Below are 26,929 nucleotides of genomic sequence, written 5' to 3' on the forward strand. Positions count from 1 at the left end.
ACTCACTCGCTCACTGTCAGTCTGTGACTCTTGTGTGGAGCAGTCGGAGTGTGCAACTGGACGTCCGAGTCTTTGCTCCTAGCAAGTTGGAAAAGTTTTTTATTTTAACTTTTACTCCCCCCCCCCAGTTTTGCTGAGTCTACCCCCTCACCCCCCTCCCTCTGGGGCTGGAGCCGCTGAGAAAGTTGAAGACAACTTTAACTGTAGTTGGAGAAAGTTTCCGTACTGGTGATGAACATGATCACGGAGCGCATGGAATTCCCGGTCAGTCCCGCCCGCGGCTCCCGGTCTCTCCCCCCCACCTCCTCTCTAATTCTATCCCCTCTCCCTCTCCCTTCCCCTCTCTTCCCCCCGGGGAAGTAGCAACACCGAATCCTCCCACCGTCTCCTCTGAGCTTTTGTTGTTTTTTTCCTTCAGCAGCGCCGCCAATTGCATCATCGCCCATTCACTCACTGCCCGCCCTCCGGGAACCCCCCACCCCCCCCATCTTAACGCGGACCTTCCTCTCCCGAGCCCCCCCCCCCCCCCATCCCATCTCAACTGCCCCCCCTACTCTTGCCTCTCCACCACCCCCCCCCCCCCCCCCCCCACTCTTCTCCCCCCCCCCCCCCTCTTACCCCCCCCGCCCCCCCAACTCTACCCCCCACCCCACTCTTTCTCCCCCCCCCACTCCCCTCCACCTCCCGAATTGTGCTCAGTTAATGAATGAATTAGAAGATTTGTTTGTTTAAGAAGGAACTGTAGATGCTGGAAAATCGAAGGTAGACAAAAGTGCTGGAGAAACTCAGCGGGTGCAGCAGCATCTATGTGGAGCGAAGGAAATAGGCAACGATTCGGGCCGAAACCCTTCAGGAAGGAAATAGGTAACGTTTCGGGCCGAAACGTTGCCTATTTCCTTCGCTCCACATAGATGCTGCTGCACCCGCTGAGTTTCTCCAGCTTTTTTGTGTACCTGAGAAGATTTATTTGTTCAGTTTTTATATTATTGATAGTTGCTCCCAACATTTGAGTATATTGGTGGTGGGAAACGTAACTTAACAGAAGATTGAGGGGGGATCTTATAGAAACTTACAAAATTCTTAAGGGGTTGGACAGGAAGATTATTCCCGACGTTGGGGAAGTCCAGAACAAGGGCTCACAGTTTAAGGATAAGAGGGAAGACTTTTAGGACCGAGATGAGGAAATCATTTTTTTACACAGAGAGTGGTGAATCTGTGGAATTCTCTGCCACAGAAGGTAGTTGAGGCCACAGTTCATTGACTATATTTAAGAGGGAGTTGGATGTGGCCCTTGTGGCTAAAGGGATCAGGGGGTATGGAGAGAAGGCAGGGATGGGATACTGAGTTGGATGATCAGCCATGATCATATCAAATGGCGGTGCAGGCTCGAAGGGCTGAATGGCCTACTCCTGCACCTATTTTCTATGTTTCTATGTAACATTTAATTGACATAATGATACCTTACTGCCCACAAATAAAAACTGAGAGTAAAATATTGCAAAAATGTAAATTCTGATTTGTGGTTTGCGCGATGAAGGGGGATAGATTGCTGAACACGTTTTGTTTTTGTAAAATAATCTAAAGCACTTTGTGGTCCGGGTGCATTTTGAACAGCGAACTCAACCTCCAATTATTTAAACCTAGCTATTGAATGAATCATTTGGTTTAAACAATAATAATTGAGTGATGATATTGTGCAATTGTGTAGTGTATTAATTATATAATAACAGTGGGCGTTGTTGCAAAGCGGAAATGCAACTAGTAATGTTGTGTGTGGTATGAGTGATCACCAGAGCAAGTACCTTGTGGAAATAATCAGCAGATATTGCCACTTCCTCTCCAGGCCCGCCACTTGTTTTATGTATATTTTTTTTAATTGTCACTGTATGTCATGTTGTCACTTGCGGGCAGGGCACCAAGGCAAATTCCTTGCATGTGAATACTTGGCCAATAAACTTATTCACTTACCATTGACCAGAACACATGGGCCACTCTACACCCAGGTCACAAGTTGACAAGTTCCCACACAAGAGATTAGTGTGCAAAACTTGAGCACATGGTATTCGTTTTGTTGTTTGTCTTTTGCACAAAAGTCCGCGAGCATTGCCACTTTCATTTCACTGCACATCTCGTATGTGTATGTGACAAATTGACTTGACTTGACTTGGTGGTAGGGTATTGACATGGGATAGATTGGCAGACAGGAAGCAAAGAGTAGGAATTAACGGGACCTTTTCAGAATGTCATGCAGTGACTAGTGGGGTGCCGCAAGGCTCAGTGCTGGGAACCCAGTTATTTATAACATCCATTAGTGATTTAGACAAGGAGAATTAAAAGTTAAAGTAACATCTTCAAGTTTGTGGATGACACAAAGCTGAGTGGCAGTGTGAGATGCAATGAGAATGCTATGAGGCTGCAGGGTGACTTGGATAGATAGTGTGTTTAAGAAGGAACTGCAGATGCTGGAAAATCGAAGGTATACAAAAATGCTGGAGAAACTCAGCGGGTGCAGCAGCATCTATGGAGCGAAGGAAATGGGCAACGTTTCGGGCCGAAACCCAGAAGGGTTTCAGCCCGAAACGTTGCCTATTTCCTTCAGTCTGAAGAAGGGTTTTGGCCTGAAACGTTGCTTATTTCCTTCGCTCCATAGATGCTGCTGCACCCGCTGACTTGGATAGATAGGTTGGGTGAGTGGGCAGATTGCAGTATAATGTGGATAAATGTGAGGTTATCACCTTTGGTGACGAGAACAGGAAGGCAGATTATTATCTGAATGGCGTCAAGTTGGGGAAAGGGGAGGTACAACGAGACCTGGGTGTCATCACCTCTCCATCTTCTAGAGTTGCTGCCTGACCCGTTGCATTACGTAAACATGGAACATACAGCACAGGAAGTCTTATCTGCCTGCACATCCCTTCAATTCCCTGCATATACATAGAAACATAGAAAATAGGTGCAGGAGTAGGCCATTCGGCCCTTCGAGCCTGCACCGCCATTCAATATGATCATGGCTGATCATCCAACTCAGTATCCCATACCTGCTTTCTCTCCATACCCACTGATCCCTTTAACCACAAGGGCCACATCTAACCCCCTCTTAAATATAGCCAATGAACTGTGGCCTCAACTACCCTCTGTGGCAGAAAGTTCCAGAGATTCACCACTCTCTGTGTGAAAAATGTTTTTCTCATCTCGGTCTTAAAGGATTTCCCCCTTATCCTTAAACTGTGACCCCTTGTCCTGGACTTCCCCAACATCGGGAACAATCTTCCTGCATCTAGCCTGTCCAACCCATTAAGAATTTTGTAAGTTTCTATAAGATCCCCCATCAATCTCCTAAATTCTAGTGAGTATAAGCCAAGTCTATATCCGGCATATCCATGCGCCTCTCCAGTATCTTAAATGCCACTATCGTATCTGCCTCCACCATCATCCCTGGCAATGTGTTCCAGGCACCCACCTCCCTCTTGTGTGGGGGGAAAAAATATCTGCATATCTCCTTTAAACCTTGCCCCTCTCACCTGAAAGCTGTGCCCTCGGGTATTTGATATTTCTACCCTGGGGGGGAAAGATTCTGGCTGTCTACCCCATCTGTGCGGCTCATTAGTTGACAAAATTCTATCAAATCACTCCGGCGTTGCTGAGAAAGCTATCCAAGTCTTTTTATTTTTCATTTCACTGCACGTCTCGTATGTGTATGTGACAAATAAACTTGGCTTGACTTGAAGTCTGTGGCAGGGCATTGACCGGAAACATCATCTGTCCTCCAGTGATGCTGCCTGTCCCACTCCAACACTTTGTGTCTCCAGAGTATCTCCAATTTGGAATTAGCCATATTACAAAAAAAAAGTCTGAGGATGGGTTTCGACGCGACACCAATTCCTTTCCCCCAGATACGCTGCATGTGTCTATCTTGGAGTTAGTCCAACAGTTTATGGGTTTTTTGATAAACATGCATCGGCATTCCTTGTGTCACAGCCTGAGGGGGTTGGTGCAGGGAGCCTGTGCGATAAACAGCAACAGGAAACAGACGTGTGTGTGTGTGCGAGAGACAGCATTACTCTGAAACATTCGACCACTGGATATTCATACCGTTAATCTTCTCAAGGTTCTCGGGTATTTTAAACCCACAATTGTCTGACTCGCATTGTTGATAACTAGCCACAAAGCGAATTCAGAACGCAGATTACTATTGAAATCAGTACTAGTGATTTGCCTCATGTGACATCATGTGTTGCACTGCTGTAGACACCAGGAACTTCAGACACTGGTTTACAAAAAAAAAGTCTGGAGGGTCCTGACCAGAAACGTCACCTACCATATTTAGGCTTGTATTCACTGGAGTTTAGAAGGATGAGGGGGGTTCTTATAGAAACATATTAAATTATAAAAGGACTGGACAAGCTAGATGCAGGAAAAATGTTCCCAATGTTAGGTGTGTCCAGAACCAGGGGCCACTGTCTTAGAATAAAGGGGAGGCCATTTAAGACCGAGGTGAGAAAAAACTTTTTCACCCAGAGAGTTGTGAATTTGTGGAATTCCCTGCCACAGAGGACAGTGGAGGCCAAATCACTGGATGGATTTAAGAGAGAGTTATTGATAGGGGACGATCAGCCATGATCACAATGAATGGCGGTGCTGGCTCAAAGGGCCGAATGGCCTCCTCCTACACCTATTTTCTATGTTCAGAGATGCTGCTTGACCCGCTGAGTTACTCCAGCAACCTTTGGGCTTTTATAGTGTTGTGGACCCACTTGGGCGACTGCCAGGGACCAGTTTTAATGGAATTCACCTACAACAGCAAAAATTGTCGCCACTGTCGCCGAAAATCTTTCAACATGTTGAAGATTTTGCAGTAGTCGCCCAGAAAAATCGTCTTTAAGTGGGACAGGCCCAAGGCTGTAGTCACGTGTAACATGGTAAAAGTGTGCACTAATTCTTCTTGTTGTTGGATGTGATTTACTTGATTAATTACTGAATGGCGACAAAAAGTGAATGTAGATAGTTTGTGGGGGATTAGTTTAGAGATACAGAGCAGCAATCACCAGCACTATCTTGTCCATATAGGGACAATTTCAACAGAAGCCAATTAACCAACAAACATGTACGTTTTTGGGGTGTGGGAGGAAATCAGAGCACTCGGAGAAAACCCACGAGGTCACAGGAAGATCGTACAAACTCCATACAGACAGCACCCGTAGTCAGGATTGAACCTGGGACTCGGGTGCTGTGAGGTAGCAACTCTACCGCCGTGCCACCCTATGTAATGTGGTAAAACTGTGCACCAACCATTGTACTTGTTGGAAGCCATTGACTTGATTAATCACTGAATGGTGACAGACACGTTAGAGTCATCGAAACAGGCCCTTAGACCCAACTTGCCCACACCGGCCAAAATGTCCCAGCTGCACTAGTGCTACGTTCCACCATTTGGTCCATATCCCTCCAAACCTGTCCTATCCACATTCGTACATTCAAGGAGCAGAATTAGGCCATTCAGCCCATCAAGTCTACTCTACCATTCAATCAAGGCTGGTCTATCCCTCCCTCTCTACCCCATTCTCCTGCCTTCTCCACATAAACCCCTGACACCCGTACTAACCAAGAATCTATCTATCTCTGCCTTAAAAATATCCACTGCCTTGGCCTCCACAGCTGTCTGCGGCAATGAAATCCACAGATTCACCACCCTCTGACAACAGGGACTGACTGTGTATATGGATGATTTTTAAATTAAAAAAAAAATTTTTTAATTAGAAGTAAGTACAATAATATGGTACCATAGATACCTAGTATATATTGACATGTTACAGTGCATGTACAGCTTCTTATTTAAATTTTTTTTTTTTAACAATAAAAAGCAGATAAAAAGCGAATAGAAAAGAAATAGCGAAGTGTGTGTGATATCAGAAAGTGAGAAAAAGAAAATGAGAAAGGAAAGAGAATAAAGAGAAAAGAAGTAGAGGTAGGGAGCAGAAGAATAAGGGGAGATAGATATTTGTTGTTCCTGACCACCATTCACCCAGTCCTGAAACGGATCACTTCTAAGTTTGTGTTGCACCATATGCTTGTAAGAAGTCGACAAATGGAGACCAAATTCTTAGGAATTGGTCTAGTTTGTCTGTTAGGAGGAATCTCATTTCTTCAAGCTGTAGGGTTTCCAACATGTTTGATATGGATGGTTTGTGATGGGGCATTTAGTGTATTTGATGCCTGGAGGAGGTGCGTTTGGTTCAAACCAGAGCTCCAACAATGACGTATAATGAGTCATGTTCCAGGAATCTGGGTGCTTCTTGTTTCTTGTGATGATCTCAGATGATGGTGTTGTGCAGATCGTTGATTAAAACTGAGTTCGGTGATTCTAATGCTCCTCTTAGGATGATTCTTTAAGGACCTGTCCCACTTACCTGTTTTTTTCCGGCTACTTGCCGTCATAGTTGCAGCAGGTTGCCGGTAAATTTCAATATGTTGAAAATCCAGCGGCAACCAGAAAAAGGCACGACTCTTTGGGCGACTACTCACGACCATACAGGCTCTGAAGTGGGGTCGCCAACATTTAGTGTCCCATGCTCGATGTGCTGACGTCTGTGACTAATTAATCTGTTTACAATCTGCAAACATTTCTAAATTCTTTTGAGGATGCCTTGATTGAGGTCAGAAAAATTCCAACCGAATTGCAAAGATGAAGGTAGATAAAAATGCTGGAGAAACTCAGCGGGTGAGGCAGCATCTATGGAGCGAAGGAAATGGGTGACGTTTCGACCCGATGCCTTCGCTCCGTGGATGCTGCCTCATCCGCTGAGTTTCTCCAGCATTTTTGTCCACCTTCGACTTTTCCAGCATCTTCCAACAAAGAATTCCAAAGACTTGTGGGTTAATTGGCCAACTGTAAATTCAGGGAGTGGATGAGAAAGTGGGATAGCATAGTCGAACTAGTATGAACCAGGGATCGCTGGTCGGCGTGGGCCGAAGGGCCTGTTTCCGTGCTGTATCTCTAAACTAAACTGAATTAAATAGCCCGAACCAAAATGCCTCCTATCCATGTTCGCCAGAGATGCTGCCTGACCCATTGAGTTACTCCAGTATTCTGTAGCTTTTTGTAAAAATTAAACAAAACTCTGCTTTGCAGGGAAAGAATGAAGCCACACATAGACTTCATTTCCATTTGATCAAAGGGTCCATTGAGTTCCCTTGTGGAGGTTTGACCCTGGCCTGCCCCCTCCGCCCACCCTCACTGTGGTCTGTAGCGTCCCGATGTTACACGTGTTCATCCTTGTTCCCCTGTTCCCACCACCCAGGCCACTGGTTGTGTGCCAGCCACAGAAGCAGATCTACTATCGTTCCACACTCTTGAATCTCTACTCCTACAGCAGCAGGAGGAGCCTACTCCTATCGGGCAGCACGGTGGCGCAGCGGTAGAGTTGCTGCCTTACAGCGCTTGCAGTGCCGGAAACCCGTGTTCGATCCCGACTACGGGCGCTGTCTGTACGCAGTTATTACCTTCTCCCCGTGACCTGCGTAGGTTTTCTCTGAAGCCTTCGGTTTCCTCCCACACTCCAAAGAGGTGCAGGTTTGTAGGTTCATTGGCTGGGTATAAGTGTAAACTGTCCCTAGTGTGTGTGGGATAGTGTTAGTGTGCGGGGATAGCTGGTCAGCGCAGAGTCGGTGGGCCGTAAAAGGTACGACTCTTTGGGAGACTACTCACCACCATACAGGCGTCGCGTGTCGACCATGGTCGTGAGTAGTGGCCCGAAGAGTCGTAACTTTTTCTGATCGCCGCTGGATTTTTAACATGTTGAAAATGTTCGGACTCCTATGACGGGTGCCAGCAATCCCAGTGTGGGACCTCTGCTCTAAACATCGACATACAAACACATTACCTCCACAGACGCGCTTGCCCTGCACGATTCTTCCAGACTTCTGTCTTGAACTCCGGATTGTAGCATCTGCAGCCTCTTTATTCCCCACCAACCCAAACGTGTCGGACTAGCGCTACATGGAGCCGACGTCCAGTTATTTATCACTCGCCTGTTCCCCCCCGAAACCCCAAGTGTCAGAACACCAACTCCTGTATTCTCCCCGCAATGCTGGAGGTGAAGGGGAGGCCTGATGGAGGTATATTTAAATGATGAGAGTCATAGACGGGGTAGACAGTCAGTCATTTTCCCCAGGGTGGAAATGTGCAACAGTAGAGGGCACAGCTATAAGGTGAGAGGGGGAAAGGAGATATGTGTTGGGTCGATGTTTACACAGAGGGTGGTGGAGGCAGATATAAGCGTGGAGGGGTATAGAACATGTACAGGCAGATGAGATCAGTTTAACTTGGCTTCATGATCAGCACGAACATTGTGGGGCTGAAGGACCTGTTGCTCTGCTGTTCTATGTTGTGTGTGTGTGTGGATGGTCACACCTGCGTCACTGCCTCCTGCACACTTGACCACCCCACCCTCCCCTTGCAATTACATGCCCGCCCTCCTATGGAGATTTCTTTTTAACAATTTCCTGCAGGCAATTATCTAAGAAGGAAGCTACTCAACTGCGATTTGGACTTTGCATCTTAATGCCGAGAGTGGCACAGGAATGTGGTGACTAAGTACAAAAGCAACTGGCTGCCCCACCCTTTACTGAGGCTGGTGGCAACCTCACCTCATTCCACAACTCTGCTTTAGGCTGGCACGGTGGTGCAGCGGGTAGAGTTGCTGCCTCACAGCGCCAGAGACCCGGGTTCAATCAAGTCAAGTCAAGTCAAGTTTATTTGTCACATACACATACGAGATGTGCAGTGAAATGAAAGTGGCAATGCTCGCGGACTTTTGTGCAAAAGACAAACAACAAAACAACCAAACAAATCATAAACACAATCATAACACACATATTCTTTTACATAATAAATAATAGAAGGAAAAACGTTCTGTAGAGTTAGTCCCTGGTGAGAAAGGCGTTTACCGTCCGAATTGCCTCTGGGAAGAAACTCCTTCTCAACCTCTCCGTTCTCACTGCATGGCAACGGAGGCGTTTGCCTGACCGTAGCAGCTGGAACAGTCCGTTGCAGGGGTGGAAGAGGTCTCTCATGATTTTGTTTGCTCTGGAGTTGCACCTCCTGTTGTATAGTTCCTGCAGGGGGGTAAGTGAAGTTCCCATAGTGCGTTCGGCCGAACGCACTACTCTCTGCAGAGCCTTCTTGTCCTTGGCAGAGCAATCCCCGAACCAGATGGTAATGTTCCCGGACAAGATGCTTTCCACCGCCGCTGCGTAGAAGCACTGTAGGATCCTCGGAGACACTCTGAATTTCCTCAATTGCCTGAGGTGGTAAAGGCGCTGCCTTGCCTTACTCACCAGTGCTGAGGCGTGTGATGACCATGTCATATCCTCAGAGATGCGGACTCCCAGATATTTAAAACAATCCCCACTACGGGTGCTGTCTGTACGGAGTTTGCACGTTCTCCCCGTGACCTGCGTGGGTTTTCTCCGAGATCTTCGGTTTCCTCCCACACTCCAAAGACGTACGGGTTTTGTAGGTTAATTGTCTTGGTGCAAGTGTAAATTGTCCCTAGTGTGTGTCAGTGTGAGGGTCGGTGCTGTCTCGGTGGGCCGAAGGGCCTGTTCTCAACTGTCACACATGGGAGGGGAATCAAGAATCGGAGGACACGGGTTTAAGTTGAGAGGGGGAAGATTTAATATGAAGCCGAGGGGCAACCTTTCCACACTGAGGGTGGTGGGTGTAGGGAACGAGCTGGCACAGGAGGTAGTTGAGGCAGGTACAACAATAGCATTTGACACACTGGGCCAGGTGCGTGGTGGAATGGTCTTGTGGGATATGGACCAAACGTGGGCAAATTTTGGAGTATCTTGGCTGGCAAGGACTAGTTTGGGCCGAAGGGCCTGTTTCTGTGCATTGTGACTCTGTTGGAAAGTAGACATTGTTTACACAGCAAGATCCCAGAAATAACTATTGATAAACAGACAATGTGTTTTTGCCTGGTACACAAAAATGCTGGAGAAACTCAGCGGGTGCAGCAGCATCTATGGAGCAAAGTGTTTTTGCGTGTAAATCTGAATGGGTTCCTCTGCCTTGATCAGATTACTCCACCATCTAATTGGCCTCCTGCCCGAGGGTGGTATTTTGCATATTCTCCCTTATTCACTAGTTTTAGATGTTATGCCGTGTTATAATAAATTTCCGGGAAACCACTAAGTATAAAGGGAAACACAGAGTGCTGGAGTAACTCAGCGGGTCAGGCAGCATCTGTGGAGAACATGGATAGGTGACGTTTCACAGAGTGCTGGAGTAACTCAGCGGGTACAGCAGCATCTATGGAGCTAAGGAAATAGGCAACGTTTCGGGCCGAAACCCTTCCGGGTTTCGGCCCGAAACGTTGCCTATTTCCAGAAGGATTTCGGCCCGAAACGTTGCCTATTTCCAGAAGGATTTCGGCCCGAAAAGTTGCCTATTTCCTTCGCTCCATAGATGCTGCTGCACCATAACTCAGCGGGTCAGGCAGCATCTGTGGAGAACATGGATAGGTGACGTTTCACAGAGTGCTGGAGTAACTCAGCAGGTCAGGCAGCATCTGTGGAGAACATGGATAGGTGACGTTTCAGGTCAGGACCCTTCTTCATAATGATTGTTCCAAAGAGGAGTTTTCAGCCCAATTAGGTTTAGGTTTATTAATGTTACGTGTACTGAGGTACAGTGAAAAGCTTTGTTTACATGCCATCCAAACAGGTCAGAAACGCCATACATACTGCAGATACAATCAAGCCAAGCTCGAGTACAACAGTTAGAGCAAAGGGGAAGATACAGAATGCAGAAAGTAGTTCTCAGCATTGTAGTGCACCAGCCCCACAGACAAAGTCCAATGTCCACAATGGGGTAGAGGTGAAACAGACAGTACCCCAGGGCTGCCAACATTGGGTGAGAAATTTCCACCGGTTTCCAATTCGCACCCCTTACAATCGGTCTGAAGAAGGGTCCCGACCCGACCCATTACCTATCCATCCTCTCCAGAGATGCTGCCTAACCCGCAAAGTTACTCCACTTGGTGTCTATTTTTGGTAAAGCCCGGCATCTGCAGTTCCTTTTTATTCTATGAAGTCTTTGGTGATGTTGGACGTGTGGTGTGGAGGGGCTGTGGTTTTTCCAGAGGTGGTCCCGGTGTCTGGAGCCCACCTCTTGTAGTTCCCTTGCAGCAACCATGCTGTCCTTTGCTCCACATGGCTGCCAACGCAGGGCGACGTCTCATTGAACTAATCGCATTGCTTCACGTGTAAATCTGCTGTGTAGCGGCCTGGACGAGGTCCGGCAAAGGCCAGACGCCAGGCAGGTTCAAACGGTAGTCTCTAATCACACAGCGAGAGCACGTAGGCACCCGAGAGGGACCTGGGGAAACCCCGTGGCAGACCAATGCCCCTGTCCCTCAGTAGCCGAGGGGGATGGTCCAAGTAGTGGCCTAACCCCCAGGGACTGACACAGGAGCACAGTTCTTAATCGCTGGGCAAGATGATGCAATGATGGTACAATTGCATTGAGAAACATGACTGGAGTTTTAAAATTAGTTTAATTCGCTGGAAGTCGGTGTGATTGACACATGACCTTTTTCCTTCACTGACATCCGTTGAATTTGCATGAGGTTTTTCCATTCCATCCCTGAGGACCAAGCGGACAAACAGACCCCCTTCATTATCGTATTCCTGCATGCCCGCTTCATCTTTGATAGATTCATTCTGGCCCCGTCTAATGGGAAACGTACCAAACACAATGTAGTCGCCGGGTATCTTTGGATTGTGTGAGGAAACTGCGTGTGTGTGCACGTGCGTGTGTTTGTACAAATGTGCGCGCGTGTTTGTGCAAATGTGTGTGTGCGCGCGTGTTTGTGCACGTGTGTGCGTTTATGTGTGTGCATGTGTGTGTTTGTGTGTACGTGTGCATGTTTGTGCAGGTGCGTGTGTGCAATGTGGGCGTGTGTTTGTGCGTGTGTATGTGTGCACGTATGTGTGTGCGCGTGTGTGTTTGTGCACGTGGGTTTGTGCGTGTGCGTGTGTGTGTGTGTGTGCGCGTGTGTTGTGCAACTCTCCTGAACCAGAAAAAGGCATGTTGTAGTAACTCAGCGGCAGTTCAGGCAGCACCTCTGGAGTAAACGGATGGGGCCCTGTTTTGGATTAGGGACAGAATGGGGTAGAGGAGGGGGGGCGGGGGGGAATCTGGAAGAGAGGAAGGCAGGACAAAGCTGGAGTACAAAATGCTGGAGTAACTCAGCGGGACAGGCAGCATCTCTGGAAAGAAGGGTGACGTTTTGGATCGAGGCCCTTCTTCATACTCAGTTTAAACCAGCATCTGCAGATCCTTCCTGCACAAGTGATGGGTGGATACCAATGAAGACTGTGTTCGGCCATCTCAGGCTGCCGTTATATCCTCTGGAACCTGTCCAATCTCGTCTGGGAAATGCCGCACCCTTTTCCATTAGGAAGCGAGTTACTGTGGAGCTGGACAGAATGCTTGATTATTCCCGGAATTCTGGGAATGTTGTCGGGCCATGTGGTGTGAGGAAAACCCCTTTAGAAAGTTCTAGGCCCATAAAACCACTAATACTGCCCTGCATCACATGACCTGGCGACATAAGCTGGAATTGTAACAAGTGTAAAAATTGTCCCCAGTGGGTGTAGGATAGTGTTAGTGTGTGGGCAGCGCGGACCCGGTGGGCTGAAGGGCCTCTGTCTGCGCTGTATCTTTAAACTAAACTAAATTTAAAAGACATTTTGACATTTAAAAGACAGATACATGAATACACGATACAATAGAACTTTATTTATCCAAAGACTAAGAGGGAAATTGATCTGCCAACAGTTATAAAACACAAGATGCATGAAACATGAAATTAAAATGACGAGTGGAAAGGATTGGTGATGTGCAAAGGGGGGGGGGGGGGGGGGGGGGGGGGGGGGGGAAGGTATAGGATCGGTATAGAGGGATATAGGTGAAATGCGGGCAAATGGAACTAGCTTAGATGGGCATCTTGCCAGCATGGCGTGGTGGGCCGAAGGGCCTGTTTCCGTGCTGTATGTTTCGATGCGGCTTAAACGCTGATGAATCTGTCTCCTGTGAAACAGTTTGAATGCAGTGAAGTTAGTAGGTGTTGTGTGGGATTCAGTCATGCTCTGACACACTGTTGTTCCGTCCAGCTTCTTGTTGTGGGGCTGTGTCTGCTTGCGGCCCGCACCACCGATGGACTCCCGGTCAACAGCTCGGCGGTGTACCCGGCTAGTGGCAGAGAGAGCTGGGTACGACCTCCGATCCAGGGCGGCCGACTGGGAGACATGTTGCACCACGGCAGGCGTAACCGCTGTAAAACCGAGGAATACTACAGGGTGAGGAGTGACCTGTGCTGCAGAAACTGTCCAGCAGGTAGGTAATCATCTCGGACACAGGCCCTTTGGCCCAATGCAACCATGCCATCCACAATGCCCCATCTAGTTTAGTTTATTATTGTCACCTGTACCAAGACCTCAACGGTGGAACAGGTGGAGGACGATGGCTGACCTTAGTGGAGCGTCACAAGGGCTGGGAAGGCGGATGAAGGCTGCAGCAGGAAAGGGTCTCCGGTCGTCTAGGACTCCATGCCACTGGATCCTGACCCAGATCTGTCAAGGACCATGTGGTGGCTGTCTGTGCACCAGTCTCCCCACGTTAAATAAGGTCACGCACAGGTGTCCTCCATGAGAGCATAGTCATACTCGTTTCGAGTGGCCACCGATGATGATGACCAAAATACAGTCTAAAGCTTTTTTCACCCAGAGAGTTGTGAATCTGTGGAATTCTCTGCCACAGAAGGAGTTAGATATAGCTCTTAGGGCTAAAGGAATCAAGGGATATGGGGAAAAAGCAGGAACAGGGTACTGATTTTAGATGATCAGGCTTGAATGGCTGTGCTGGCCCAAATGGCCTACTCCTGCACCTATTTTTCTGTTTAAGAAGGAACTTAAGGGGGTGGGTCTGAAGAATGGTCTCGACCTAAAACATCCCCTATTTCCTTCGCTCCATAGAACCTGCCTCTCCCGCTGACTTTCTCCAGCATTTTTAATCTACCTTCCTATTTTTCAGTTTCTATGCTAACCAGTCAGCGGAAAGAGAATGCATGATTTCAATCATGCCGGCCATACAGTACAAGGCACCCACCCCCGTGTGTAAAAATAACTTGTCCCACACATCTGCTTTGAACTCTGTCCCTCTGACCTTTAAGCTATGGCCTGTAGTATTTGATATTTCCATCCATGGTACAAGGTTCTGACTGTCTACCCTATCTATACCTCTCATCATTTTATAAACCTCTATCGGATCTCCCCGCAACCTCCAGCGTTCCAATCTCCAAGTGTGTCCACTCTCTCCCTGCAGCTAATGCCCTGTAATCCAGGCAACGTTCTGATAACGCGGGGGTCTATCAGCTTCTGTCCACCACTGGCTTGTCAGCTTTGGGATTTGCGTCTGACTTTAGAGACATGGTCCTCACCCCGCCCTGTCTTCACAGGAACCCACGTCACTGAGCACTGTCGCAAAGATCAAGAGAGGGCAAAGTGTGAACCGTGCGTGAAGGGAGAGGCTTACACCAAGTATGAAAACGGACTGAACAAGTGCATGCCTTGCACGGTTTGTCGCGATGGTAAGCAGCGTGGGTTAAAGTCGGGTTCTGCTTGGTAGTGGTTGTCTCTTGAGGGGGTGCTACTGGGGGAGGGCTGCACTAAATACATAAATAGATGTAGTTATTGTCAGATTCTATGTCGCTCTTCCAGGGAGATGCGAACTGCATTTCGTTGTCTCTGTACTGTACACTGACAATAACAATTAAAGCTGAATCTGAATCTGTGGGGGTGAGGGAGGGCTGCACTGTGGGGGTGGTGGGGGTGAACGAGGGCCACACTGGGGGGCACTGGGGGGGAGGGGGGGTGGGGGGGTAAACGAGTGCCGCACTGTGGGGGGGTGGGGGTGAGGGAGGGGGCGGGGGGAGGGGGGGTGGGGGTGAGGGAAGGCCGCACTGTGGGGGGGGGGGGGGGGGCATTGAAAGGTCTGTTCCCTGCCTCTGGGGCAAGCACTGTAACAGCGGCGCGAGCATCTCTCTGTATTGGCCCAGGTTTATTATTGTCACGTGTACCGAGGTACAGTGAAAAGCTTTGATTTACAAGCTATCCAATCAGATCGGATAATGCCACACATAAACACAATCCAGCCAAACTCCAGTACAACAGGTGGAGCAAAGGGGAAGATACACAGTGCAGAATATAGTTCTCAGCATTGTAGCGCATCAGTTCCACAGACAAAATCCAATGTCCACAATGGGGTAGAGGTGAATCGGACAGTACCCTAGCTTATGGAAGGACCATTCAAAAGCCCGATAACAGAGGGGAAGAAGCTGTTCCTGAGTCTGGTGGTGCGGGGTTTTAAGCTCCTGTACCTTCTGCCGGACAGGAGTGGGGAGGAGGGGGTGGGTCAGGGACAAGGCTTTGGTTAGTGCTGCCTGTGGCGTGCCAGTGACTGACAGTGTGTGTCTCCACAGATCAGGAGCAGGTTTCGGCTTGCAATGTGAAGAAGAATGCGGTGTGCCAGTGCCAAGCAGGGCGGTACTTTTGCACAGACAACCGGGTCTGTGAGATGTGTCGCCGATGTACATCGCGGTGAGTCCGGCCCAGCTGCCCTGTGGCTCACACTTGGGGATTTCCACGTGTACTATTTGTCTCAAATAATCTTTGGTCTGCAGTGGGTTGGCTGTTTACCTTGCACTAAATGTTATTCCCTTATAATGTATTTCTATGTTGTAAATGGTCGACTGTAATCATGTATTGTCTTTCCGCTGACTGGTTAGCATGCAACAAAATCTTTATGCTGTACCTCGGCACACGTGACAATAATAAACTTGAACCTAAAGATTCTTTTAATGCTGTTGCAGCTGCCCAGATGGTGAGATTGTGCAGACCAACTGTACACCCACGTCGAACACAGTGTGTCAAAAGAAGATCCTTGGCAAAGATTCACCTCAGATGAGCGGTGAGTGCCTTGTCGATGTGTGTCTGAATGTGGCTGTGACGTTGCAGCATTGTGTTATAGAGTTATGCAGAGTGGAAACAGGCCACACTGGACAACATGTCCCAGCTACACTAGTCCCACCTGCCTGCACTTGATCCATATCCCTCCAAACCTGTCCTATCCATGTCTGTTTCTTAAACATTGGGATAGTCCCAGCCTCACCTACCTCCTCTGGCAGCTTGTTCCGTACACCCACCATCCTGTGTGTGAAAAGGTTACCCCTTAAAATCCTATTAAATCTTTTCCCCTTCACCTTAAACCGACGTCCTCTGGTCCTCGATTCCCCTACTATGGGCAAGAGATTTTGTGCATCTACCGGATCTATTCCCTCATGATTTTATATACCTGTATATAAGAGTGTTACTAAGCTGTGTGTGTTATGCTTTCAGGGGGAATGCTAGCTGGTGTGATCGTGCCATCTCTCTTTCTGGCTCTCCTTCTCGGTCTCATTCTCGCTGTGCGTTACTTTTGGAAGAAGTATCCGCAGCTCCAGCAGAGTGGTAGGTATCTGAAATAAGGGACGAACCTCCTCAGCCCGCTCACTCCGCACCCCTGTCAGGGGGCAGCGCGGACTCCCCCCCCCACCCCCCGGCCCCAGCCCTGAGCATGTGATAGCACAGTTCTGCGGCGCTCCCACAGGCTGCACCCCAGCTCCCCACGCACCATCTTCACGCTCCCCCGGCTCCTGATTCACGTTCACAAATTATAGGAGCAGAATTAGGCCATTCAGCCCATCAAGTCCACTCTGCCATTCAATCATGGCTGATCTCTGCCTCCTAATCCCATTTTCCTGCCTTCACCCCATAACTCTTGATACCCGTTCTAATCAAGAACTTGTCTATCTCTGCCTTATAAATGTCCACTGACTTGGCCTCCACAGCCGTCTGTGCCAATGAGTTCCACAGATTAACTACCGTCTGACTAAAGTTCCTCCTCACCTCCTTTCTAAAAGAGCGCCCTTTAATTCCGAGGCTGTGACTTCTGGTCCGAGACTCTCCCACCAGTGGAAACATCCTTTCCACATCCATTCTATCATTATTCTGTAAGTTTCAATGAGGTCCTCCCTCGAGCTTCTAAACTCCAACGAGTAGAGGCCCAGTGCTGTCAAACGCTCACTGGCCCCCCTCTAAACTTCAAACAATGGACAGCTGCAGTCCTCTGAATGTGTAGGAAGGAATCGCAGAAGCAGGTTTACATTGAAGGTAGACACAAAATGCTGGAGTAACTCAGTGGGACAGGCAGCATCTCTGGAGAGAAGGGATGGGTGATGTTTTTCGACACCTGTTCCTTCTCTTCAGAGATGCTGCCTGTCCCGCTGAGTTACTCCAGCAATTTGTGTCTATCTCCGGCTTGTGAACATCTTCGCTACTGGCCCGGCCACTGGTCCCAGCCTCGTGCCAATGGTACTGTGGGACTTTGTCACATGGACCTCGGTACAGTGGAATTCCTTTTACATAGAGCTCGGTAAAAGTCTTACTGTACATAATCACAATCATACGTTGGTGGAAGAGTGGAGGAATAGATTATACTGAGATCATACGTATGGGTCTCCACGTTACTGGGCGTGAATATAATCGAGCTATTCACAAGTACAACGGACAGTACAAAGAGAAAAATCCCAGAGTTTAGTTCAGCGATACAGCGTGGAAACAGGCCCTTCGGCCCACTGAGTTTGTGCCGACCAACAATCACCATATCCCAGTTCTATCCCACACACACTAGGGACAATTTACCAAAGCCAATTAACCTACAAAACTGCACGTCTTTGGAGTGTGGGAGGAAACCAGAGCACCCGGAGAAAACACATGCGGTCACAGGGAAAGCGTGCAAATTCTGTACAGACAGCACCCTTAGACAGGATCGAACACGGGTCTCTGTCGTCGTTATGCAGCACTACCGCCGTGCCAGCGTGCAGAATATGGTTTTGCAGAGTTATAGGGTTACAGTTAAGGGGAAGTGCAGTTTTAACTAAAGTGCAAGGTCCACAATGAGGTTGGTTGGAAGATGGAGACTACACCCTAGCTTATGGGAGAACTGTTCAATCGTGTCAAAACAGCGGGGAAGAAGCTAACTCTGAATCTGATGGGATGGGTTTTCAAGTTTTTAACATCAAACACAGAACAGTACAGAGCAAGAGTAGGCCCTTCAGCCCACTAACATAAACACTACCGGAGAGCAGTGCAGAACTACTATCTACCTCATCGGGGACCCTCGGACTATCCTTGATTGGACTTTGCTGGCTTTACTTTGCACTAAACGTCATTCCCTTAATCATGTATCTATAACGCTGTAAATGGCTGGATTGTAATCATGTATTGTCTTTCTGCTGACTGGATAGCACGCAACAAAAGCTTTTCACTGTACCTTGGTACATGTGACAATAAACTCAACTAATTTAGAGTCAAAGTCACACAGCAACAAAACAGGCCCTTTGGCCCAATCGTCCATGCTAGCACTCCCCCCTGGGGGCATTTTGGTGATCCTGTAGTGTCCTGGTGGTGTACACGGTGATATTGTGAGGCCTGTCATGCCCACACAACTGGCAATGTGCTGTGCAGGAGGGCCAGAGTTGCTGGGTGGCTCGATGTCAAGCAACCAGCTTGTTTCAACAAAGCCTTTCCATTATTTTCCGCAGGTATCTACGGCAAGATATGTGGACACTGGAGCGAAAGGGATTCTTCAGGTGAGGGAAGGAAGGGTGATGAGAAAGCAGGTGTGCTGTGGGACTCTAGGCAGTCCCAGGCTTCCCCCCACACGAGTTTATTCAAATAATGCAGCACCAGAGACCCGGGTTCAATCTGACCTCGGGTGCTGTCTATATGGAGTTTGCATGTTCTCCCGGTGGTCACATGGGTTCCCTCCGGGTGCTCCGGTTTCCTCCCACATCCCAGAGACGTGCAGGTTTGTAGGTTAATTGTCCCTCTGTAAATTTGCCCCCCTCCCCCGTGTGTGGGGGAGTGGATGAGAAACTGGAATAAGACATAACTTGTGTGAATGGGTGATCGATGGTCAGCATGGACTCGGTGGGGCCGAAGGGCCTGTTTCTGTGCTGTATCTCTAAACTAAAGTGAACTGCTGGTCAATTTACTGTTCTGAGGTCTCCATATGTGGCGCATGGCAAAACATTGGTTCACATTAGGCCTTTGGGCATCCACGGAGGCGCAGCAGTAGAGGTACAACGCTTGCAGTGCCGGAGACCCGGGTTCGATCCCCACTACGGGTGCTGTCTGTTCATTCTCCCTGCGACCACATGGGTTTTCTCCGAGATCTTCGGTTTCCTCCCACACTCCAAAGACGTACAGGTTTGTCGGTGAATGGGCTTGGGTTTGTATGTAAATTGTCCCTTGTGTGTGTAGGATCAGTGTGCTGGTCAGTGGTCGGTGCAGACTCGATGGGCCAAAGGGCCTTTTTCAGCGCTGCATCTGTAAAAACTAAAACTAAGAAACTAGAACTCCACCCTGAATTCTACAAAACACTGGAGTAACTCAGCAGGTTAGTCCAGCACACGGTCTTTTATGTTAATCCAACAACTACAGTTCCACGGGACCACATTGAATTCTAGAAACTGGGGTAGCTCAAATTTACTTGCCCATTGGTGAGGCAGGAGGAACTGCAGGTGCTGGTATCGTCACCAAAACCCACAGAGTGCTGGAGGAACTCAGCGGGTCAGGCAGCATGTAGGGGGGGGAACAAACAGGTGATATTTTGGTCGGTCGGATACGCCTGTGATATTGGCTTGGATTGTTGTGCATGTTTGTGATGTGCTCAGGCTAAACCTGCCTGGCTTGTCCTTCTGCTCTGCATTGCACAACTCGCATTCTTTTGTTCTTTTGTCTCTGTCCTTGCCTTAAAATGGCTCCCGTTCACTCATTGACCAGGTGACTGTTTACAGCTACTTCCCTCCCCGTGGTCACCATGGTTTTGTGCCATCAGACCCTTCCGGCAGCCTACCGAGTTCCTCTTGTCTCCCTCCCAGTTCTGATAAAGGTTCTCGGACCGGGGAATGTTGCCTCTGATGTAATTAAACAAGAATATGCAGGAAATACTCAGCAGGTTAGGCATTATTTGTGGGGAGGGAAATCGTGAATGTTTCAGGTTGATACTGAGTCTGGGAACAAACTATTGTAAATGTAGGTTACACAAGAAAGCTGGAGAAACTCAGCGGGTCGATCTATGGGCCGAAATAGGCAACTACCCTTCTGCAGACTGATCGGGGGTGGGGGTGGGTGGGGACAAGAAAGGGAAAAGGAGGAGGAGCCCGAAGGCTGGGGGATGGGAGGAGACAGCAGGGGGACTGAGGAAGGGGAGGGGACAGTAAGGAGCGAAGGAAATAGGCAACGTTTCGGGTGTAGTTTAGTTTAGAGTTACTGCGTGGAAACAGGCCCTTCAGCCCACCGAGTCCGTGCCGACTAGCGATCCCTGCACACTAACTCGATCCTACACATACTAGGGACAGTTTACACATACACCAACGCCAATTAATCTACAAACCTGCACGTCTTTGGAGTGTGGGAGGAAATCGAAGATCTCGGAGAAAACCCATGCGGGTCACGAGGAGAGCGTACAAACTCCGCATAGACAGCACCCATAGTCGGTATCGAACCCGGGTCTCCGGTGCTGTAAGACAGCAACTCTACCGCTGGGCCATCGTGCTGTTAGTGTAGTGACTAACAATGGACAAGGACTGCTGCGCTTGTTGGATCTACAGTGCATGTTCTTTATAATCTTGTGCTGCTGTGGTAATATCACCATTCTATTTTGCAGATCCTGAGAATGAACCGGCGCAGGGAGCAGACCTAGCGTTGGTAAGTACACGGTGGAAGAAGTGTCTCGACCCGAACCGTTGCCCATTCCTTCTCTCCAGAGATGCCGCCTGACCCGCTGAGTTACTCCAGCACTCTGTGTCCTTTAGTATAAACCAGCATCTGCAACCGCTTGTTTCTATACTTTGGTTTGGCAACCCATAGTCTGGTTACCAAGCATTGTTAGTGTAGGTGTAGAGTTGCTGCCTCACATCCCCAGAGACCGGGGTTCGGTCCTGACTATGGGTGCCGTCTGAACAGAATTTGTACACTCTCCCTGTGATCATGTGGGTTTTCTCCAGGGGTTCTGGTTTTCTCCCACACTCCAAAGACGCGCAGGTTTGTAGGTTAATTGGCTTTGGCAAAGTTGTAATCATTGTGCCTGCTGATAGTATTGGTGTACAGGCATCGCTGGCAGGTGGGCCGAAGGGCTTGTTTCCAACCTCGACCCAGGAATGAGTTAGGTTAACCTATGGTGAGTGTTAGTCGGCACTGGGCCTGTACTCATTGGAGTTTAGAAGAATGAGGGGGGGACCTCAATGAAACTTACAGAATAGTGAAAGGCTTAGATAGTCGATGTGGAGAGGGTGTTTCCACTAGTGGGAGAGTCTAGAACTAGAGGTCATAGCCTCAGAATTAAAGGACATTCTTTTAGGAAGAAGACTAGGAGAAATGTCTTCATTCAGAGGGTGGTGAATCTGTGGAATTCTTTGACACAGAATACTGTGGAGGCCAAGTCAGTGGATATTTGTAAGACAGAGATAGATAGATTCTTGATTAGTACGGGTGTCAGGGTTTATGGAAAGAAGGCAGGAGACTTAGACTTAGACTTAGATCCTTTATTTGTCATTCAGACCTTTCGATCTGAACAAAATGTCGTTGCCTGCTGCCATACATGTAATAATAAACAACAAAACACACAATAAACACAAATTAACATCCACCACAGTGAGTTCACCAGGCACCTCCTCACTGTGATGGAGGCAAAAATCTTAGGGTTACTGTCTCTTCCCTCCTCTTCTCCCTCTGCGCTGAGGCGATACCCCACCGGGCGATGGTAAGTCAGTCCCGCGGCTCACCGAGCTCCGTGAACGGGCCGGTTCAAGCTCCGCGGCCCAGGGTGGTCGAAGCTGCCGCCCTCCAGTCCAGCGGACGCAGCTGTTGCTGCAGGAGCTCCGGAAAACAGGCACGGTTGGGGTTAGGAGGGAGAGATAGATCAGCCATGATTGGATGGTGGAGTAGACTTGATGGGCCGAATGGCCTAATTCTGCTCCAATCACTTATGACCTTACCCTGACCTGTCCTAAACCCTCGGTGTACATCAGCAAGTGATACAGGCCTGAGATCCACCATCTCTTCCAGGTAAATGATAATCACTTGGGCACAAGTGAAAGAGGAGGAACTTCTGTGGACACTTCTGGCCACAATGCGGTCAATGACAATTCTGAGGAGATGACTTTACTTGTGAATAAGCCTGAAGCATCACCTGAAGACCGAGGTGGAGCGTGTGACCAGAGCCCGTGTCACAGCAGGATTGTTGACCTGCCATTAGACCAAGGGGATAACTCTTTGATAGAACAAAATGGACTGAGTAGCTCCAGAGATCTTGATTGTGTTCTCAACACTCCCTCGCTGCGTAACTGTGGAGCCACGGGCAACGAGACGGGCGGAGCTAGCAACGCGAGATGTTCTGCTGGAATTACGCCTTCAGTTTCTGACACAGACACGGTAAGATCACATTGTAAATACTTCCTCCTTAAGACATTGCCTTTTATGGCCTCGCCTCACTCCATGGTGTGTTGAAGAGATGGCAAATTTACTGGGGGGGGGGGGGGGGGGGTTTAGCCTGGTAACCCCGCCGGGCAGATGGCGCCTCGTCCCCGCGGGCAACGCCGATCCAAGACCCTCACCGGGGCTTACAACTGGTTAACCACCACCCGCACAAAACCCGCAAGCTTTGCCATAAAATTAATTTACAGTCAATATTTGCTTTATTTGAGTTTCTAGCAGTCCCTGGTGCTTTAGAGACACGGGGGTTATAATTAGTGGATCAGAAGTCTATTGTTGTATCATTATTACATGACCTCTGTTTAGTCCAGCAAATGATAGCCCAAGATTTGAACTTTCATCATTGTCACCTGTACTATTGGTCTTATAGAGGTGTACAAGGTCATGTGGTGCAAAGATAGGGTAAATGCACAGTCTTTTAGCCAGATCACAACCAGAGGACATAAGTTTAAAGTGAGAGGGGAAAGATTGAATACGAATGTAGAGAGGCACCTTTTTCACACAGAGGGTTGGTGGGTGAATGGAACGAGCTGTCAAATGGAGGTGGTTGTGCTAGGTACCTTAACAGAATTTAAATGACATTTGGACAAGTACATGAACAGCAAAGGCTTTGAGGAATATGGACCAAACACGAGAAAAATGGGACTAACTTAGATGGGGCATCGTGATCTGTGTGGACGAGTTAGGCCAAAGGACCTGTTTCTGTGCTGTATGTTCCTGTGTTTTAACAGATATTTAACAGCTCATTCTGTTGGTTATTTTTTTAAAAACAGGTAACCAGTAAGCATCATTGTTCAGACAACAAATCCAGGCATATAGAAGGTAATTTTCCAACATATTGCTTTTAAATGTTGGGCTTTGGTGGCAGGGATTGGAATTGAAAAATCTTTTTCTAGTTCCTCGTCTATTTCTGAAGAGCTGGGAGCTCAAATTCTAATCTGATTCTGATTCCACAATTACGTTGACCTCTAATTCTCTTCAAGATTTTTCTCCGAGATCACAGTTTCTTCACTCTGGTCCCTTGTGCGTCTTCAAATTTAATTTAATTTTAATGTTGAATGTTTTATGTGTCATTCCTAACTGTCACTGTATGTCATGTTGTCACTAGCGAGCGGAGCACCAAGGCAAATTCCTTGTATGTGAATACTTCGCCAATAAATGTATTCATTCAAATTTAATTTATACTTTAGAATTTAGATACAGTGTGGAAACAGGCCTTTCGACCCACCAAGGCCGCACTGGCCAACAATCCCTGTACACTAGCACTATTCTACACACTAGGGACAATGTACAATTTACAGAAGTCAATTAACGTACAAACCTGTACATCTTTAGAGTGTGGGAGGAAACTGGAGCACCCAGGGAAAACCCATGTGGTCACAGGGAGAACGTGCAAACTCCACACAGACAGCACCCGTAGTTAGGTTTGAACCTGTGTATCTGGTGTTGTAAGGCAGCCACTCTACCGCTGTGCCCCCTCTACATGTTCCTGCAACATACTTCACCTGGGCTCTAAGATAATAATCATCACTTTATTTGTGTAACAAAAATATAAAATAAAAAATTGAGTGTAGAAGGACAAAAAACAAAAACAGAGGTGAAATACAGATGTTCTTTACAATATACTCTTTGCCAAAGCTTTCAGTGTATTTAACCTCTGTCCCTTACTGTGTGTGTGTGTGTGCGTGTATATGTGTGTGCGCGTATGATATGTGTGTGCGTATATGTGTGTGCGTATGATGTGTGCACGCGTGTGTGTGCGTGTATATGTGTGTGCGCGCGTGTGTATGATGTGTGTGTGTGTGTGTGTGTGTGTGTGTATATGTGTGTGCGTGCGTATGATGTATATGTGTGAGTGTGTGCTCGCCCGCTTGGTGATGGCAATGTCCCTCCATTACTGTGGCCTGATCAGCTCCTTGCTCTCTCCGTAACCCTGTCCAATGTGTGTGCTCTGACTGGGTGTGTGGAGGTTCTCTTAGTGGTCACAGAATAAAATAGGCCAAATGTAAAGCTAAAGTGGGGGCACCAAAGACTGGAGAGAGCACAGCGTTATGGTCAGAGGGGGGAGAGATATTTAAAGGAGCTGTGCAGGCCAAGTATGTTTGCACAGAAGGTGGTCTGCTTGGGATGGTGGTGGAAGCAGATACGACAGTGGTGTTTAACAGGCTTTTAGATAGGGATATGGATCGCGTGCGGGCAGGGGGAGATTAACTTGGCGTCATGTTCGGCACAGACATTGTGGGCCGAAGGGCCTGCTCCTGTGGTGTACTGTTTTATAATGATTTGTTTCGTCTGCTTTCAGATTTACGACAAAGCTTCACTTTATTTATTAAAAATGTACCTCTTAAAAAGTGGAGGCAATTTATGCGAAAACTTGACCTGACTGACAACGAGATAGAAATGGCTGAGACGAACAATAGCAAGAACATTGAAGAAGCCCACTATCAGATGCTCAACACCTGGCTGCAGAAATTAGGCCGAGCCGCCTCTCTCAATGTCCTGCTCAACACACTGAAGGACATGGACCTCAATGATGCTGCCGACAATATCCAGAAAAATCTAAAGAGCAGTAGTTATGAAGATTTGACTTTCGATCTACAGAGCAGAAACGGGCCCATCGCAGCTGTGAGTCCGCCCTGATCAGCGATATCACCGTACACCAGCACTAGCCTGTGCGCACATAAGGAACAAGATACAATTTGACCAAAGCAATGTAACCTACAAAGATGTATTCGGTGGTGGACCTACATTTTTGGGGCACTGAAACTTGAACTGTTATGGAGGCCCCTTCACAACCAGCAGTGAGTCTGGGTAACCACTGTCATGTTGTTAAATGGGGTTGTTCCATGACAGATCAGCAAGTTTTAATTTCTACTAGACCAAGTGCAGACCCGCTGGCTCTGCTCCCCCAACGCAGCTGTTCCCTACCCGTAGCCCCCACGGGAGATGTGGTCCTCCAACTCAAGCGGGGCGGGGGGGGGGGGGGGGGGAGGGAAGGGAGAAGGATTTGAATAAAAATGTGTAGAAATGTAATCAGGAGTGGATACTATGAAAGAAAAGTGAAATCTCTACCGAAATGGAGAAGATCTCGGCGATTCTGCCTCTGGATTCGGCGTGGCAAGGAATCAAAGGAAGAAAGGCAGCCGGAAGGACGCCAGGCGGCAGCCACACAGTTTTAATATATAAAAATTGATGTTAAGTGTTTTAAATTATTTATAAGTATTTAAAATTAAATCTTTAGGATCATCCTTAATTTGAACGTGTTTTCATTTACAGCTAGCCTACATGATACTGATAGCATAACGAGCCGCTACGATATATCTACGACCTCCTACGGACTCATTACGAACATTCTGCGAATTTGAATCGAGGGGAAAACTCGTGAGAATTTGTGAATAACTCGTGAAAGTGGGACAGGCCATTCAGCGATCGCTGAGCCTGTGCTTCTTGGTATCTCTAAAGCCTCGTAAATCTTAACTGGTTATCACACTGCCAGCTCTACTCAACAGGCCAGGTTCCATCTGCCCCCTTGTGCTTTAATGTGGCATTGCAGTGCTTTAGTCTCCATTTGATTTGCAAATTGCATCTGTGCAATGTAGAGGTGACATCATCTTGCATCTAACCTGTACTGCAGTGGGTGTGTTTAATAGGAATGTAAAGGTAGCTTTAATGTGGATCTGCCTGTTCTGGGCCCGACCCAAAAACATCGACTGCAAAATTCTCTCTACAGATGCTGCCTAACCTGCTGTTGCGTTACTTGGACGAGATGTTAAAACCATCTTCAAATGATTGACAAACATCATTTCTAGGTTGGTCGGTTAATCGGCCCTCTGTAAATTCCCCCTAGTGTGTAGGGAGTGGATGAGAAAGTGGTATAACATAGAACTGGTGTGGACTCGGTGGGCCAAAGTTTCCATGCTCTCTCTAAACATCATGGGGTGATGTTTCACGCTTAGTGTAGACCTGCCTATTGTCCAGCATTTATCACTTATTTATCGCCCACAGAAGATGGGGTTATTTTGTACTAAAAGGACATTGCAGAAGGATGTGGAGTTTTACATCTTCATTCCCATTCTGGGAACTAGCCAACTGATCAATTCGTGAGGAATACGGGTGTCGGGGGTTATGGGGGGAAGGCAGGAGAATGGGGTTGGGGTAAAAAGATAGATCAGCCATGATTGAATGGTGGGATAGACTCAATGGGACGAATGGCCTAATTCTGCTATAACTTAGGAACCCTCTCAGCTACTTGATTTTTATTCTGATT

General features: G+C 48.0%; 1 protein-coding gene across 2 annotated transcripts; it reads left to right on the forward strand.

Moving 5' to 3' along the window:
* The first annotated feature begins 124 nt into the window (after positions 1 to 124).
* On the forward strand, positions 125 to 25,650 carry LOC129713374 (uncharacterized). 2 transcript variants are annotated; one of them, XM_055662382.1, is made up of 11 exons: positions 125 to 264; positions 13,180 to 13,402; positions 14,523 to 14,654; positions 15,546 to 15,663; positions 15,936 to 16,033; positions 16,462 to 16,572; positions 18,708 to 18,755; positions 20,837 to 20,877; positions 22,237 to 22,602; positions 23,436 to 23,484; positions 24,965 to 25,650. In XM_055662382.1, exons 1-11 carry the CDS (start codon positions 232 to 234, stop codon positions 25,300 to 25,302), a joined length of 1,557 nt encoding a protein of 518 aa, XP_055518357.1. In that variant the 5' UTR covers positions 125 to 231; the 3' UTR covers positions 25,303 to 25,650. The 2 variants fall into 2 exon arrangements, with proteins under 2 accessions (XP_055518357.1, XP_055518356.1); XM_055662381.1 differs by lacking the exon at positions 125 to 264 and having other exon boundaries at positions 12,792 to 13,402.
* Positions 25,651 to 26,929: the final 1,279 nt, after the last annotated feature.

This window comes from Leucoraja erinacea, chromosome 35 (assembly GCF_028641065.1).
Source record: "Leucoraja erinacea ecotype New England chromosome 35, Leri_hhj_1, whole genome shotgun sequence".
Taxonomy (NCBI): Eukaryota; Metazoa; Chordata; class Chondrichthyes; order Rajiformes; family Rajidae; genus Leucoraja; species Leucoraja erinaceus.

Bases quoted from the DNA above. Each gene is read 5' to 3' on its own strand.
- LOC129713374 (XM_055662381.1), top strand. From the start codon at position 13,084: ATGAATCTGTCTCCTGTGAAACAGTTTGAATGCAGTGAAGTTAGTAGG. The intron at 14,655-15,545 runs GTAAGCAGCGTG...GTGTCTCCACAG, and splicing joins TTGCACGGTTTGTCGCGATG to ATCAGGAGCAGGTTTCGGCT. The intron at 15,664-15,935 runs GTGAGTCCGGCC...ATGCTGTTGCAG, and splicing joins TGTCGCCGATGTACATCGCG to CTGCCCAGATGGTGAGATTG.